Here is a 17,063-nt window from a genome sequence, read left to right as displayed (position 1 = left end):
GTTAAAAGTACCTTTATGCTGACCGTTTGAATGGGGTATAACTCCAACTAGGCTCTACCACTTTCAACACCGTTTCGATCCCTCCTGCCCTAGCTGTCCCTCCCTATACGCCAATCTGAAACATTGTACTTATCCCACCCCTATACCTCCCTAACTCCCCTCCCACTTCCCGGAGTGCCTGGCTAGTGTCGGACCAACTAGAAGATCAAAACGCCTTAGCACACCGAGAAATGAAAACATTACACACTTAATTTGTGCTCATTATTACAGTGCATTTTTTTTTATTTCTCTCTCTCCGTTTCTCTCTCTCTCTCCCTCGGACGCCGTTTCTTGACTTTGAAGCAGCAATGATGCTCGTGCAAGAAAAAAAAAAGAAAAAAAACATTAGGGCGACGTCTTCTGCCAGCACCTGAATGTTGGCCGAACGGCTACCCAGTTTCGTTATACTGAGAGCAATTTCTTGGCTGGTCATCGCCCGAGTAACTGACTGGAGAGTAAGTCCGCCATTCCTGCGTCCCGGAAGTGTCCGGCGCGTACTCCTTGCAAAGACTGGTGAGCAAAGGGATGTAGATCCTGCAAGAGAAAAACATATTTATAAAAAGACAAACATCATGTTTTTTATTGGTATCAACTTTGAGATATATACAAACGGTGACTTAATCATATCTGCGAAATGTACGCATCTAAAGACAATCGCTTCATCTCTAATTTATCTTATTTTTATATCTGGGATGCTTCGTACGGCGGTAGTTGCTCGTGCCACTTAATGGCAAAATCCGGCTGCAATCATACTCTAAAATCCACGTTATTAAGGGGGGAGAGATAGCACCGCCGTGCTATCTCTCCCCCCTTCTTTTCACGGCGATGGAAATTTCTTTCCATCGCCGTCGACCCTGGCACAACGACGACATCTGTTCCAAGACGTGCTGTCGCTCTCTCTGCCACCCCCCCCCCCCCCCTCCCCGGCCACCCGCGTCTACAAAAAAAAGTAGTGGCCGCGGGCGTCATCTTGCTCAGTCTCCCCATCCCCCAAAGAAACATGGCCGGATCACGCGCAAGATACGCTCTCGTATAAGGAGCGCGGGATTGGCAAGCACGCCGCGCTAAGGAGAGTAGGTGGAAGGACTCAGCAGCACGAGAACAGAAAAGTGACCAAGACTCCGACTATCATGCGCGAGAAGTAGTGCGTAAACGCCTTTTCCACATCTCCTGTAGCACATCTCCTACAACTGTTCTATTGAAGCCAAAGCTCCGAAAGCAAATATCATAGAACATGCCAACTAAAGGCACATCTTCTGTGCTTCAGGAGATCTGGAAAAGGCTCTCCGCCTTTTCCACATCTCCTTTAGCGCATCTCGTACAACTGTTCAGTGAAAACCAATGCTCCGAAAGCAAATCTGCTAGAACACGTGGACTAAAGGCAATTCTCCTATACAGAACATCTCTGAACAACGTTCAAGCCTTTGTTTGAAAGGTACCCGGTTTAGTGCTGTCTGTGATTCGGGTTAACATTAAAATAAATCTATAGATAAAGATTTCTTCCTAAAGATTTCTTCCTAAAGATTTCTTCCTAAAAATTTCTTCCAGTGAAGCTTCAGTTTTTCTTGGTCAAAGAAAAAGTTCAATACTGTTGTGTTTTTTCTCAATAATTTTAACGCAACCCCATCAAAGGTTACTTTTCAAATTGCATGGATACATGTTAAAATCAGACGTAATTTGTAATATGCGTAAATTAGCCATGTCTGCTGCCTAAAGTTCATTGTAGGCGTTTGAGAACCACCGTTGATTTGACTTTGCGTACAGGAAGCTGCCATTTCTTTTGTTACCATTTTAGAATTATGTCTGATAATAAACCTGCCTGCCATGCGGTTTCTTCGGGAACTATAATATCATTTTTCCTGTTTCTATTTAACCAAAGTTTCTGAACACTTAGTTTCGGAGATTGGGAAAAACCAGTGTTCTTGAAAATCACGAGCAATTATCTTTTTTTCTCTTAGTTTGAATCCGCTGCGGTAAAAAAAAGGTATATGCAAGAAACATTAATATTTTAAGAACAAACTAATGAGCAATGTAAACGTTGAGGTAGATGTTGTTCACTGAATTACCACACGTCATCTACCAAAAACGAAAACAAATGGACAGCGACCTTCATCTCCAATGTCCTCTAACGCTTAAAATAGAATATTTAAGGGGCGATTGCTGTAATATGTTTAGAAGCCAGTAAAGGGTATATTGTATACGTAACGTGTCATCAATAAGTACAGTATACTCTGGAGCACTGAAGAGAAAAAAGATGGCTCGCGAGGGCACGCGAGGAGAGGTAGGCACACGCGGCAGTTGGAGCCTGTAATATAGGTGATAAGTTAAAGTGACCACGAAACGAATTTTCGGCTGGAGTAAATTGAGATTTTTTTAATCGCATACCCTTTAGTGCGCTAAAATAAACTACTACAGGAGAGTAGGAAGCCTAAATACTGCTTTTCAGTATCCAAAATTAAAATATAGATTACTATTTCTCCTTTTTTTAATAGGTTATTTCCTTCAAATCAGGGGGAGGGGGAGGAATAAAAAAATGCTGCCATTTCAGTTTTACGAGGCTTCTACCTCTTACAGTACTGCGCAAAGCAGAACATTTTAAAATGCGCATACAGAACCAAACCAGTGAATAACAAGCGAGGGGGAGGGGGGAGGACAGAAAGAACTTGTGTTTCAGTTTTACGAGGCCTCTACTTCCCCCTACAGTACAGCGCAGAACAGGACATCCGCAAATTCACGTGCAGAACCAAACCAATGAATAACAAGCACCTGTGCCAGATTAAATGTGGTTGAAAACAATACTATCTACGTCTAAAATGACTTTTGCACATTTTCAACGTTATTCATAAACGATATCCCTAGCCACCAGGAGTTCTTTAATATTTCTCCTGAAAATATGAAACACTCAAAGTTTACTCCTTCAATTAGAGTTAACAAGGAGGAAACTTTATAGTTAAAGTGTCGCTTGTGGTAATTTGTTCTAACTTTGGATTTTTTTTTAGATATTTTCTTCGCAGGGCACGTCCTGAGCAAACGCTTCTTTGGGGTTTAGGTATAGCTTCTTTTCTTTAATAAGCTGAAGAAATTTAAAGATCATATTTGATAAGCCTTAAGTAGAGTGTATTCTTCCAAACAGTGGGTCTGTACTCAAGTCTCGCAAGTTAGCCTGAAAATTATCGAGCATGCGGTGTATCTGTTTTTGAAGCATTCGTTTTTTGTTATAGATCGCCACAAAATCGCCCCACACTAATGCACCGTATTAGAGTTTGAGTAACACAAAGAATAATATTATACAATTTTTAACATAGAGGGAGTAGGTTATGAATTCTATAGGCACATCCTATTGATTTTGATAGTTCAGAACCAGGGTCGTTTGTATGCGTCGACCGCTTGAAGTCCTCATTATACAATACACTTGGTATTTTGTCCTTTGACCTGGTCTAAAGGCATTCCATCAAAATTAATTAGTATAGACGTTTTGTCTTGCATGTTGATTGGACGAAATATGATGTGTTATAACTAAGTTATAATATTTTACAGTTAAGCAAGCTTTCCAGCTTTTCAAAGTATTCGTTGGCCATTATGTGTAATGTATATTTAGACTGTGCTTTGAACAACGCATCCGTGTCGTCTGTTTACATTATATGTTCTGGAGAATCCTGCATGTCTGCCATGTCATTTACTTAAATAAGAAATAACAATGCGCCTAGAATGAATTCGTGCGACACTCCGTATTGTAACTCTAACTCATCAGAAGCTGCATAATTTAAATCCAGATATTAATATCGATTCTTTAAATAACTTTCAATTAGTTTTAGTGCCAGGCCACGTATTCCATTATATTGAAGTTTAATCAATAAGATATTCAGCTGTATTGTGTAAAATACAATTGTAAAGTCTAAAAACGAACATTGTATAAAATCTATCTTCAATATTCTTTATAATTTTGCCTTTTCCGTGGAGTAGGGCTTGTACTGTAGATTTAGGGTTTTGAAATTCATATTGGTGCCTCATTTATCATATGGCTATTATGTGTACATAAAAACACCTCTAATTTAGCGTAATTACATTTTCAAATATTGTTGAATGAATTGGCGGAATTGAAATCAGCCGAGGATTGAACAATTTATTTTTCCCCGCGCTGGGCTAACTCCAGCAATATTTAACTGGTTAGGAAATATTCCCGTTTGTAGCACATTATTTGTTATCTAAGACAAAATCTTACTAAGTGTTTTTGAAACGTTTTCAGTGCAAAGCCGTCAATGTCGAGAACATTTTTTTAGTATATTAATCATTAAACTTTTATAGAATTAAGCAAAGTTTTTGCCCTGCCCATGACAAAATCAACCAGGTCATGCTCTGTTTCACATTCGCTCACACTAAGAAACTGGATTCATTATATTTGCAATATCTTTCCATTCAATTTTTTATTATCGATAATAATTTCATCAATACAACAAAACAAAAGACAAAGCGTGAGCCGCCCCAGTCGGGCATGCCCATGATGTGCCACCGTGGAGCACACACCGTTGCTAACTTTGCCCCCGCGTAGCCGAGGAGGGTCCCACGGGGGTTCCACTTGGGCAGCCCAAGCCGGGCAAGCCCACGCTTAGCCGCCGTGGAGCCCACGTCATTGCATTTGGCCTCCGTAGAGCTGAGGTGGGACCCACGGGGGTTTTATATGGGCAGCCCACGCTTTACGGCAGTAGAGCCTACAGCTCTACTCACTTGGCCTCCGCAAGCCTGAGGATGGGCCTACGGGTGTCTTAAAAGGGCAGCCCAAGTTGGGCATGCCCGCGCTTTCCCGCCGTGGATCCCTCTTCTTTCTCAAACTTTGCCCTTGCAGAGCCGAGGTGGGACCCATGGTGGTTTCAAATGGGCAGCCCAGGTCGGGCATGCGCACGCTTCGCCGCCGTGGAGCCCACATCATCGTAATTCGACCCCTTACAGCCCACGTGGGACCCATGGGGGTTTTACATGGGTAGCCCAGTTCGGGCGTGCCCACTCTTTGCCCGTATCTTCACGAACTCTACCCCCGCATTGCCGGGGTGGGACCCATGGAGGTAATGCACGAGCAGCCCAAGATGGACATGCCCATACTTTCCTCCCCTGAAGCCCTTATTTGCACTAAATTTGCGCCCGCATAGCCAAGAGGGGGGGGGGCACGATGGTATTGCACGGGTAGCCCAAATTAGGCCTGCCGTCGAGTAGCCGAGCCGATGTGGGACCCAGGAGGGTCCCACATCGGCCGAAAACCCCAAGTTTGGCATGCCCACGCTGCGCCTACGTGAGACAAACGTGGGTTTCGCTGGGGCTGCCCGAGCGCCCGTGTCCACGTGGACACCGTATGGATACCCCATCTTGTGCTAGTTGGGAGATATTATTTGCAATTCATGCAGATTCTCGTATCGATGTCTACACCATCATTTGCTTCTTTGACTTCATAACCAATTGTAGGTGACAATGATGCAGCTACGCAAAACAGTACCTAATAAATCTGTAATTTTATCAAAAAAGAAATACCACTTTTTTAAATTAATGTTTCATTTTCAAACGATGGTTTCAAGGTGTTTCATTTTCAGGCCATCTCAAAAAACAAAACAAAACAAAAAACTTTAAATGATTTCCGTTCTTCCCTGCCTTCACAAAGAATGGTACGTTTTACGTTTCAGTTAGTCTGCACATTATAAGCGCAACGTGGAGTAATAAGGCGGTTTCTAAATCCCATACTGTTTCAAGACATGTAGCCACCACCGGTAGAGTGCAGCTGCGTTTCCTAATAAAAGCGAAAACAGCCTTCAAAAGAACCAGGGCTTTATGATCATAATCCAATGAGAAGGGGAACAAGGGGGAATAATGACAAACATAAATCTGCAAACAGATCTAGGTGTTACGTTAACAATCCCTGGAAAAAGGGGTTCTCTTTCTTCAAGGATTATTATCCTTATTCTTGTCCACATCGCTTTACCTTTGCATTAATTGCATTATCATCATAACATTAAACGTGCAGGCTGTTCAACCTTGCTGAAGCCAGAATGGTGGCGGCTGATAAAACCCGCTTGCTCTACTGACGTCTAACTCCTGGTTTTGCTCAGTTGGTAGAGCGCTCCAGTGGTGATGGAGAGGTCCCTGGTTCGATACCAAGGATGGGCGGATTTTTTTAGTCGTGCACCAGTCTCCTAGCGATACTTAGAGATTTCTATTTGGTCTTTGTCCCCTTATTCCCCTTCTCCAGTATTTGAAATTGTGATCCTTGCCCAGCTTACTTGCACCTTTGCATTAATTGCATTACCGCTGAGAAAGGCTTATTTGAAGCTTATACATTTCCACCACAGAGACACACAAGAAAGATGTAAGACTTTCGCAATGCCCGCTTCAATATTCTTTGCCATTGATCAATCGCTTTTCAAGTTGTTATTACCCGCATTTATCTAAGACGGCACCAGAGATTCATTATACCCCATTGAAAAGATATATGAGACGGACACGTACACGTTGTACTGAACGCATTTTTGTGGATAACCATAGGCAAAACAGTTGGATTCTAGGATGTTGAAGTAGATCTCTCCGACGGCGTCAGATGTCGCGTTGCTTACGTTCAACAAGCAGTTGTAGAGCTCGCAGTCGTCCCGGCAGTTCGTCCTGAAATTCCGAGGAAAAATGAAAGCAACTTGCGTGAGAGTATAAATAAAAAGAACATGATACTTTGCCGCAATTGTAGTATTATCGTTTTCGCTGATCCTAAGTACTTGCCTTCTAATACACCGCAAGGTGTCAGGTTCTTCCCAATAACTTTGATGGCGGGGAGGGTTGGGGGAGGGGGGTGAAGGCATACTTTTTCTTATGCCCTTTCAGCAGCCTGTGAATATACGCTGCACCGACTCGGAACTTTTTTCACTAACCCTTTTTAAATCAAATCGATCATTGGGCATCCTGGTAAGCATCTTGATTCGCTTTTGTTAAAAGGTTAGTGGAAAAAAACAATGGTCGATGCCTCGTGCCCCTTCCCCAGCCACATAAAAGGGACGTGATACAGGCCATCCTTGTCCTTCACAAAACAAACTAAAAATGAACTTAAGTCGAGTTAATGGTTTTGGTTGTGCACCGCAGAGAATTATACATCCAGTATTTTCGTAGACAACCTCAAAAGTTTCTGCATCTACCTTTTCATTAAACACACTCTGAAAGAATCCTTGATATCTACGGCAAGTGTTTAGCAAGCAATGAGGACGGATAAATGTTTAAAAAATATATCTCCAGGACAGAGCCCCGCAGAATATTTTAAATATTCTCCGCTCGCTCACTGCCACATTGCAGACATCATTATTTTTCAAAGCGTTCATCTGCATTTGTCATTCTTTGAATCTCCATCCGTATATAGCCGTAATGAGCTATCCGAGTATTTCGCGGGAAATGTAATTAATTCAATTGCATTTTTAGCTTGTTAAAGACAGGAATGATTGCCCTCACATAGGTTAGAGTCTTTAGTGTCAGGCTTATTCATAAATGAACATTTTCTTATTTATAATTTCGGAAATGGCTTCTCCGAGAATTCCACAAAAAGAAAAAACTAAAAAACTATCCACGCAAATTGTTTCTTCTCAATTATGGAGTTTTTGTATATCGCTTTCGGCGTCCCGCAACGCTCTCCGCAACCAGCTACGATATCCGGAACTCTACAGTCAAGGCCATCGTCGCTCAGGGCGGTAGAGGCTTCTTCGATGCGGAGGGCTTAGCGGAGGGCCTAACGCGTTCTACGAGAACTCCCTATTAACAAGTTATGTTTTACTATGCAATAGCTCAATTATGTTATTTCTTTGACACCTTCGTAGCTCACTCACTATCTCTGCTTAAGTAATTACTGTGGCAGCCCCACTAATCTGAAGTAGAGGTATTGAATCCCGATTTCTCACATTGTGAAAATCTGGAAATTGGTGACGCCGTGCTCCGACTGAAAGGGTGCTATATTATCGGAAGAGTGGTCGTGAGTACGGCAGCACATGTCCGTTCCTCTCTGGCTCCCGAGGTCGTCGTAGTTCTTGGCAATATTTCCGGCTCCGCACCATTTTGTTCCTGCACAGTCGGAAACTCCGTCTATACGATGTTTATGATGCGGACGCTTTAAATCCTCGTCATGACTGCGATTGAAAGGGGCGGGAGGTGCAACAATTTCTGTACTTTCACCAAAAACCGCCTAGAGTGATTCCTTGGCGTTCGTACCATAAGAGCCACGCGTTAATCTTTCTCTACATACAATTACAGTTCCAAAAATCAATCCAAAAATTAAAAAAAAAACGTACAGCGTTTATTTGTTTCTGTGTGGCAGACGCCTGTTCTCCTGAAGTCCGACCCGAAGTAAAAGAGTAAACGGTAACCAAAACAGACCCAAGACAGTACGCCGCGACAATATCGATCCTGGCGTCTCGTCGCCGTTTTCCCCAGCATTCCTACGACCAACCGCCGTTAATGCGACATCCGACAGTGTGGCATGCCGGCTCTTTTCACGCAATTTCTTGAAACATCGGAACGAATTTGGATGGTTGAGTGAAATGCGAAGAGCAAGTCGTCTGCTTCTTGAGCAGGAATTACGGTGACGTCAGAACAAGGCCGAGCTCTTATTCGCAGATTGAAAAAATAGGGGGTAGACCTCAAAGCATGCAGCATTGAGATCTACCAGCTATTTTTTTTTCAGTCAGTCAATAAAAGCTCGGCACGGTACTTACGTACCCCCAACTCCAGCTCAAGAAGTAAACGACTCGCTCTTTGCATAGGACGCCAAACACACTAATCGGAGACGTGTTCCAGGCACTAGTAGTTTCGACTTAAGTGAGGTCCAGTACAACCTACTTTTTTTAAGAAGGTACTATAAATATACGTACATAAACTCTGAACATAAAGATGGTGTGAAAAACGTCTGTCTGAATTAATTTGAGCGGTTTAATCGTACATTACGTAAACATTTAAAGAGAAAGGAGGGGGGGTTCACATTGAAACATAAGGTTCCACAATTGGGCACCCTTCCCTTCGATGACTATTTGGCTTTTCTTCGAGGAATTCTAGCTCTTAAAAAGGAAAAACAATTAACCCGGCGGAGCTGCACCTTAAATGGCTGAATGTACAACCGATAAACTATTTTTTTGTACCAACGATTTAGGATCCGGGGCATTTGCCTGTGGAGAAAAAAAGGCAAAGAAAGCAAGTGAAAAATAGACCCCAAATATATTTTCCGTCAGGTAGAAAAAAAAAGTTCAATTCCTGAAGTTCCATCTCATTTCCAACTCCCTGCATCAACTACAACTCAAAGCTATAATTTGGGTAGTAATGTGCATACATCATGACGTTATGCATTACTTTGTGCGATTAGCACTATTTTTGCATATGCACTTGGGTTTCTGAATTTTGCTTACAACTTATTCTGATTTTGTGTAGGTACGCCAAATAAAAAAAAAACAAAAAAAAAAGACAGAGTGACTGCCTTGAATATAAAAAAAATTGCAATTAAAAAAAAGGCTTATTTATCAATTTTATATTATTTTTCTGCCTTACCTGGGTATATGAGGAGGCTCTGCAAGGTTTTGAGGATAAAGTCGAAAATTGATTTTAGTGGATCCTGCGTGCCGTTTTCCGTGCTATTGTCGCACAACTCCAAGAAGTACTGCATTTCATCTTGCTTTACGTTCGTCACTATTTCCTTCGGCGTGACGTTCAGTACGGTGTCGATGAGATCTCTGCAGAACATCAGGTACGTCATGGAATTTTGCAACTCCCTCGGTGTGCATTCATTGCCATTTCTTCCGGCGTATTAAAACATGCTAATCATTTTACGAAACAAAAAAGGACATAAGAACGAGGAGAAAAGAATATTGCCGCGTACATGATCGAGAAGATATGTTCTCCGTTCATCTGGAAGGTTCGAATATGCTCTTACCCCGAGCATAAGTGGAAAGGAGGGCAGAATGATCCCTACACAGTCTCGCCCTTGCTCTTTTTTGAGCTTTCTGGGTGATATATCCGAGATGACGTGCATAGTAGATAAAGAGCCGTGCACGGTATTGTGGGTGCATTCACCGATTCTGTCTCGCGATAGCCAGCTGTTAAGCCTAGTTCACATGCAGCGGTTTTGGCCCCAGAGCGGCGCGATTTCTGGCGTCGCGGCGCTCCTGCCAGCACCAGCGGTTGAGTGGCACGAGCGCCGCGACGGCAGAAATCACGCCGCTTTAAGCGTGTTTCACATGCAGCGGTTTTGGCCCTAGAGTGGCGCGATTTCTGCCGTCGCGGCGCTTTGGCCAGCACCAGCGGTTGAGCGGCACGAGCGCCGCGACGGCAGAAATCGCGCCGCTCTAGGGCCAAAATCACTGCATGTGAAACACGCTTTAGGGCCAAAATCGCTGCATGTGAAACACGCTTCACGCTGACCAGACTTGTGCCCGTTACTCCAAAAAAGTAATTAATTACAATTACAATTACTTGGCCTAAAAAGTAGTGGATTACCGTTACAAATTGCTCCCCGTAAAAAGTAACTGATTAATTACTTCGTTACTTTACTCAATTACTTTTGCGTTACTTTAAAGAAACACGAAAAATACCTGCAAAATCTTTTGCGTGTTTGTGGGGGGAATTTCGGGCCCCATCAAAAATAAAACAGATTCAGTACTATATCTACCGATTATTTTAGGATAATAATTTTACGACGGTGGATCTTTAAAGCTCTAAAGGACTGGAACAGGTGTTCGATATAAACGAATCTAGCGCTGTCCACCGGGACAGAACTGAATCCCATGAACATGTGATGAATGCACATGGGTGGCGGAGGCACGCACACCATTCGAAATATGGCACCGGGAAACTTTAGAACACGACTCTCCCGAAGATGTGGTTTTTCTACGATTGATATGTATTGCCTCAGTAGGGGCTGGTTTAGCCACTAAAACCAACAGGCTGTAAGACCTACATGCGGTATTTGCGTTTGGGCAGATTTCAGAGTACCGCTTGTAGAAGGTTGTTATCCGGCTTTGACCTACTTGATCTTTTTTCTTGATCATCAAACTAATCAAAACCGAAACTTCACACGAAATATTCATCCACAATCTTTCAAGTAAGTTGATTTTCCCGTTTAGAAAATATTAAAAAAGCACAATTGTCAATGAACAGCAGGCTTCAATGTACCTCACGCGTTTACTGCCGCCTTACGCTGCTTTAACGCCTGTGTAGGCACCTTACAGTGTCCAAGTCAGCCACTGTTTATTCTCAGAAAACTCGGGCTGGTGTTCCCTTTCCCTAAAATGTCGGAGTAAGTTCCCGCAGGCACAATTCGCTGACGAGAACCCCAACATTCTCGTTTCTAGGAATATGGGTTCGGCTTCGAAATCCCAAGTCATTTTGGCTGTGCTCCCCGGCCACCTTTTCGCCTGCTGTTCAAAGTTACTGTTTGAACTGACAGTAGTGTTGATGCTACTTTTTTTTCTGTTCCAATGAGCTGCTGCCATCGCTTCCTTATGTTTGGGCCTTACGCATCCGCTAGTGCGAAGTCAAGTGACAGAAGCCACAAAGCTGGTTGGTCCAGCCAGTATTTAGCTTTCACAGCGCTGTCAAAGACGAACAGGGTCAAGGTCTTGTTACAATTTCTTTTTTTGTCTGCGGGGTGGGTGTACGGGCTCTGGCTGGGCTGTCGCGGTTTCCGTGAATTCCTTTCCTTCGCCAGCACTAGATCTCTTCGTGAGCGAACCCCCGTTGTGTCCTTGGATCGCCATTCTTCCACTCTATTTTTCTCTTTGACGGGCGGAAGAATTGTAACAAGTAATTTCAGTAAAGCGTTACTGAAAAAGTAATGAAATCAGATTACAAATTACATTTTCAAGAAAGTAAAGGATTAATTACAAAATTACTAGAAAAGTAATTAATTACAAGTAGTTCCGTTACTTCTAACGGATTACTTCCAAGTCTGACGCTGACGCACCGTCCCTTGCTACTTCCGTCGTCGACGCTTGCTGCTACTTTCCCGACGTGTGTTATCTTTTTCGTTTCTGGCACAAGTTCGCACGCTTAAATCTTTAGTTCATTCCGTTTTCTCCTACCTCATCGCTGTCACACGTTACATTCTGGTGGAGGTGCGAGGTAACGCAACCCTTAGAGCGTACCCCTACGTGTGACTGCAGTGCTAGCTCTCTCCTCAGCGAAAGAAGACTTTTGAAAGAGGAAGCCGACACATGAGCAAGCGCCGACGCACTCAAAAGAAGTCCCCGGAGTTAGGTCCCTTGCCAGCCAAGAGCAAAACTAGCCATGACCACCCCGCCCGTCGTCGTCCAACCCGTCGCTGCACGTACGCCCGCGCCCTTCTACCGTGAGCTTTTTGAATACGTCGAGGACTGACTACTGAAATACAAACAAGTGGCCCGGCACAACCTATGGATGAAAGAAAAACGCCTGCAGAATCTGTACTTCGCGCACAAAGAAACGGGCGGGTACTGGTTTGAGAATTACGAGACCTCCTTATCCTTTTGGACCGCCTGCCAAAACGAGCTGAAACAGACGTTCACCAGCCACCATTGACGGAAGAGGGCCGAAGACCTTCTTCAAGGGCGAACCCAGGGCCCAAACGAAACTGTCATGAGCATCATTGAAGGTCCGGCGCCTAAGCACCCGTGCCGACCTTCGGGCCACTGACGAAAAGAAGCTACGAATTTTGATGCGCGGTGTGAGAAATGACATTTGGGGGCCTCATGTGCAACCCACCGACTACCACCGAAGCCTTCGTCAGTGATGTAACGAATATCGAGCGCTCCCTCCAAGCCTGCGCCTCCTATTGCCAGCGAATTCTCGCCGCCGCTGCCCTCTCGCCCTCCTGCTGCGAAACCCCGGACCTCCGCGACATGACCGGGACGTCGTCCCGGAAGAACTAAGGAAACTCCTACTTGCTGCCGCAAGGCCAGCTTCGCCCTCAATCGCTGAGGTTGTTCGGGAAGAAGTCCAGAAAGCGATCCAGCGGAGCTTCTCGTCAACGCCGCTCCGGAACCACCGGCCCTGAGCTACGCAGACGCAGCTCGTCACCCTACTTGCAGGAAGTACTCGGTGGAACCTCGACGAGAGGCCCTTTCGCCACTCTTCACTGCCCACCAGGATCAACATAGGCTTCGATAGACCGACGTGTGGAGCACTGCAGAACGGCACCCAATATGCTTCCATTGTCATGGGGCTGGCCATGTCTATCGCCGCTGCTACTCCCGCCAGTTTGGGCTCCGAGGTTTTCAGCCGAGCGACCCACACCCAAGGTACGCCGAGTGATCTTGGGACATCGACAAATACCTCCTCCAGTCGCAATTCCCGGGACCATCTCCGCGCCGCTGTTTCCGTTCGCCGTCACCCCACTACCCGGCATCGCCTCCACTTGGATCCCTCTGAGAGAGCCTGTTTGCCTGTGTCTCGCCGGGAAAACTAGAAGCAGGTACCCCTGGAGGTAAAGTTGCCGTAGGCCGACAACGTAAACAGCCCCCAAATACGACAGAGAGCTCTCACTCTTGCGACTCCACGTATCAAAACGACGCTTCCGGAAAACAGTGCCAATAATCTCAACGTTGTCGTCGACAGCCACGAAGCGTCGGTACTCGTGGACATCGGAGCGGACTAGTCCGTTTTGAGTGGGAGATTCTCGACGCCTCCAAAAGGTTACGACGCCATGGGACGGACCTCAAATACCAACCGCTGAGGCCACCTCATTGCAGCAGTCGGAAAGTGCACCGCTCATGTCGAGATTCACGGCAAGGCCTGCCCGGTGAAGTTCGTTGTTCTACTGAACTGCGCTTAGGACGTTATCCTTGGGATGGAATTTCTATGCGAGGGCGGCGCTGACATCGACCTAGAAGAGAACAAGGTGACGCTCTGAAAAGTTGTCCCAACAACGGAGAAGTCCAAAGTAACGGCAGCAGCGGTAGGAATTGGCGTCGCATTTGACGCTCGAACGCGGCGTCGCACCTGCCGCCGCGTTCGAGCGTTCTTGTACCCACAGGGACCAATGCAGCCACGTGAAGGGAAGCTCTTCTGGTAGGCAGCGTTCAACTGCTCCTGGGAAAAGGAATTGGCGTCGCACGAGGCATTGCGGATTTCCAAGAAGGGCGTGATACTCTTCTCGTGTTGAACTGCCAACAGGTCGACGCACCTAGTGAAGTGTATACCTCCGTGGGATACCTCAAGCAACTTAAAGCGTCAGCCACCATTACTAAAATATCCGAAGAACTTTCGCCGTCGCAGTCTAACAGGACGCCACCTTCGCAGCGGGATGTCGAGCCCGAGCTGCACGCTTCAAAGCGGCGGCGGCTAGTTGACCTTCTCAGCGAAGTTCAGCGGGTGCTCCGCGACGTCATCAAGGATGCGACAAGCCAAGGTAGCAAGGCACCACATCAATACTAAGAACAATGATATGCCTATTCACGTGTTCCTATACCGGGTATCCTTAAAAGAAAGGGAGGTGATACAAGAACAGGGTCAAAAAATACTCGACGACGACATTATTCTACCTTCATGCAGTCTATGGGTGTATCCAGTTGTTCTTATAAAGAAGGACGGAACACTGAGGTTCTGCGTGGACTACCATCGACTAAATACCGTGACAGAAAAAGATGTATACCCGCCTCCCCGAATCGATGATACCCTAAATTGGCTGCGCCACGTTTAATGTTTTTCGTCAATGGAGGTGTAGAGCGGCTACTGAAAGATCGAATTCGACGAACGAGATCGCAAGAAGGCAGCCTTCGTTACGCCGGACAGACTGTACGAATTTAATGTAATGCTTTCGGACTATGCACAGCCCCGGCAATATTTCAGCGAGTTTTGGACACAGTGCTGGCTGGCCTTAATTGGCAAAGCTGTCTTTCCTACCAGAACGACGTCGTGGTATTTTCAAGCGGCTTTTACGAACATTTAAGGCGACTTTGGGCCGTGCTTCAAGCCATCAAGACCGCGGAATTGACACTCACTACGACGAAGTGACGGTTCGCCTATGGTGAACTGAAATTACTAAACCATGTCATGAGTAGCAAAGCTGTACGCCCTGACCTTCCGAAGAAGTCCGCCATAGCCGAGTTTCCCCGCCCAACGGACAATAAAGGCCGTCAGAAGATTTCTTGGGCTTTGCGCCTACTATAGACCGTTCCATTGGGGTCATAGCAAATGCACTCTCCCTCTCACTCGCATGTCGTCTGCTCCGCCGAGTGGGCTGTACCTAGCATCCGGCTGGCGTACAAACTCTGTTTAAAATCACGTCATTTCGGAAATTTCAAGCGCAGATGCGCAGATTTTGGTATGTCAGTTATCGCGTAATACTATGCTAGATATAAAGACTTGCAGGGTCCAATTGCGCTGTTACGTGCGTGCAAATAAAAAAAAAATAGTGTATTTTGTGTCACATTGGCCGGTCTCTCCGGCGAAAAGTAAACCCGGTTGCTGTACCTTTTTTACTACAAAGTTTATACTGGTGTAGGCCTTTAGCAACCATGAGTGGATGTCTGAAAAAATAAATAAAAGCGTGCTCTCCTGCCGCAATACACGCAGTAGTTGAGGGTAGTACTGCCGGCAGACTCAACTGCTATTTAAGTAACGGAAAAAAGATATGCTAGTTGATCCTTTACCGAAATAGAACAACAAAGAGTTGTATGCTGATTTTGGAGTAGCCATAACTATTCTAAGAACGCGAACCACTTCACAACAGCAGCCACAAGCGAGAGTTTGATGTTCCGTAAAGCCTGCCGGTACAGCCCAAAGATGGACAATGGCAACCTGCCTGTTCATCGTCTGCTAGGGGAGTTGGGCTCGTGCCCTTTCTCTCGTTTTGCCCCGCCGAACCCGCTGAATTTCCCAGATGTATGAAGAGGGCGCTGCTGTCGAGCAAAATGGCACCGCCCAGAGAGCGCTAGATAGAATGGTCTACAGATGCTTCGCTCGGGGCGTCGCCAAACTGTCCGAGCCGCTGACATACCTTACGAAGGATGCCGTCAAGTTTGAGTAGAGAGAGGAACGATAGTTGGCCTCCGACGAGCTCGAACGAAGGCTCCGGGCGCCTTCGATAATCGGACACTTTGATCAATTTGCAAACATCGAAAGTCACACTGACGCAAGCAGTACAGGACTTGGCGAGGCGCTAAATTTAGCAAAAACTTTCCCCGCTAAATCTAGCTGAAAAGTTCCCCGCTAAATCCAGCGGAAAAAATGTACCCGCTAAATCTAGCGGAAACTTTTTCCCGCTAAATTTAGCGGAAAACTTTTCCGCCAAATTTAGCAGAACATTTTCCCGCCATATTTAACGAAAAATTTTCCCCGCCAAATTTTGTAATTCCAGCCTCCTATCCGTACATTCCCCTCCTCCTCCTCAAGAGCTGCGCTCTAATTCGGTGTTACATGGAGTTGTAAACAGCTTTCAGTTTTTTTTTTATTTTTGTCCTCGAACATTGCCCGGCGTAGACCTTCAACGAGGACTACATAAGTTTAATGAAAAAGCCAACAAGGCAGACCGAAAGACGTGGTCCCTTTACTAGCACCCGACATAGACCACTCGGCGAGTTGTCTTCACGTACTTCACGTACGCGAAAGAAAATCCATTAAGACGTCTGGCTCTTGAGCCGACGGTCCCCCGACGGTCGGGCACCGAGTTTTCCCACTCCAAAATGTGCTGTACCGTGTTTCACCCCTGCGGCCGGAGTCCGCTTGCGCGGTGTATGTAACAGGACTGTCCACGTCTGGAGCTTGTTTGAATGATGCAAATGCTGATGCCTTTTCATGCCCCGAGAAAGGTTATTAGTGATCGCATTGCTGAACGCTCGCCACGTCTACGTGATCATGAAATCAGATATTTACGTTTCTTTATCGCTGCTAAATTATATCGATTAAAAGGTTAAAAGGCGCAAACAAACAGGACGAAAAAAGACACACGCACGACACGGGTAGGCGCCAACTTCCAACTGATTTATTGAAACACGAGTCATCGTCCAACTCGATCCCAATCGCCTAAACACATGAAATTGATAAAAATTCCTATCGCT

General features: G+C 45.4%; 1 protein-coding gene across 1 annotated transcript; it reads right to left on the bottom strand.

Moving 5' to 3' along the window:
* Positions 1-428: 428 nt before the first annotated feature.
* Positions 429-9,775, bottom strand: LOC8040958 (phospholipase A2-like). The gene is made up of 4 exons (XM_029983781.2): positions 9,583-9,775; positions 7,950-8,109; positions 6,529-6,678; positions 429-573 (listed from the first exon to the last, which is right to left on the bottom strand). The coding sequence occupies exons 1-4, from the start codon at positions 9,773-9,775 to the stop codon at positions 429-431; spliced, it is 648 nt and encodes a 215-aa protein (XP_029839641.2).
* Between the last annotated feature and the right edge of the window lie 7,288 nt (positions 9,776-17,063).

This window comes from Ixodes scapularis, unplaced genomic scaffold, assembly GCF_016920785.2.
Source record: "Ixodes scapularis isolate PalLabHiFi unplaced genomic scaffold, ASM1692078v2 PGA_scaffold0__279_contigs__length_252992795, whole genome shotgun sequence".
Classification (NCBI taxonomy): Eukaryota; Metazoa; Arthropoda; class Arachnida; order Ixodida; family Ixodidae; genus Ixodes; species Ixodes scapularis.
The sequence above is the reverse complement of the archived record's forward strand: the minus strand, read 5'-3'. Positions and strand labels throughout refer to the sequence as shown.

What these genes read in the sequence shown, in the direction of transcription:
- LOC8040958 (XM_029983781.2), bottom strand. Translation starts at nt 9,775, where the DNA reads ATGTTCTGCAGAGATCTCATCGACACCGTACTGAACGTCACGCCGAAG. An exon ending in GAGCCTCCTCATATACCCAG is followed by an intron (nt 8,110 to 9,582) that starts GTAAGGCAGAAA and finishes CCGACTGTGCAG; the next exon opens with GAACAAAATGGTGCGGAGCC. An exon ending in AAATGCGTTCAGTACAACGT is followed by an intron (nt 574 to 6,528) that starts GTACGTGTCCGT and finishes TTTCTCTTGCAG; the next exon opens with GATCTACATCCCTTTGCTCA.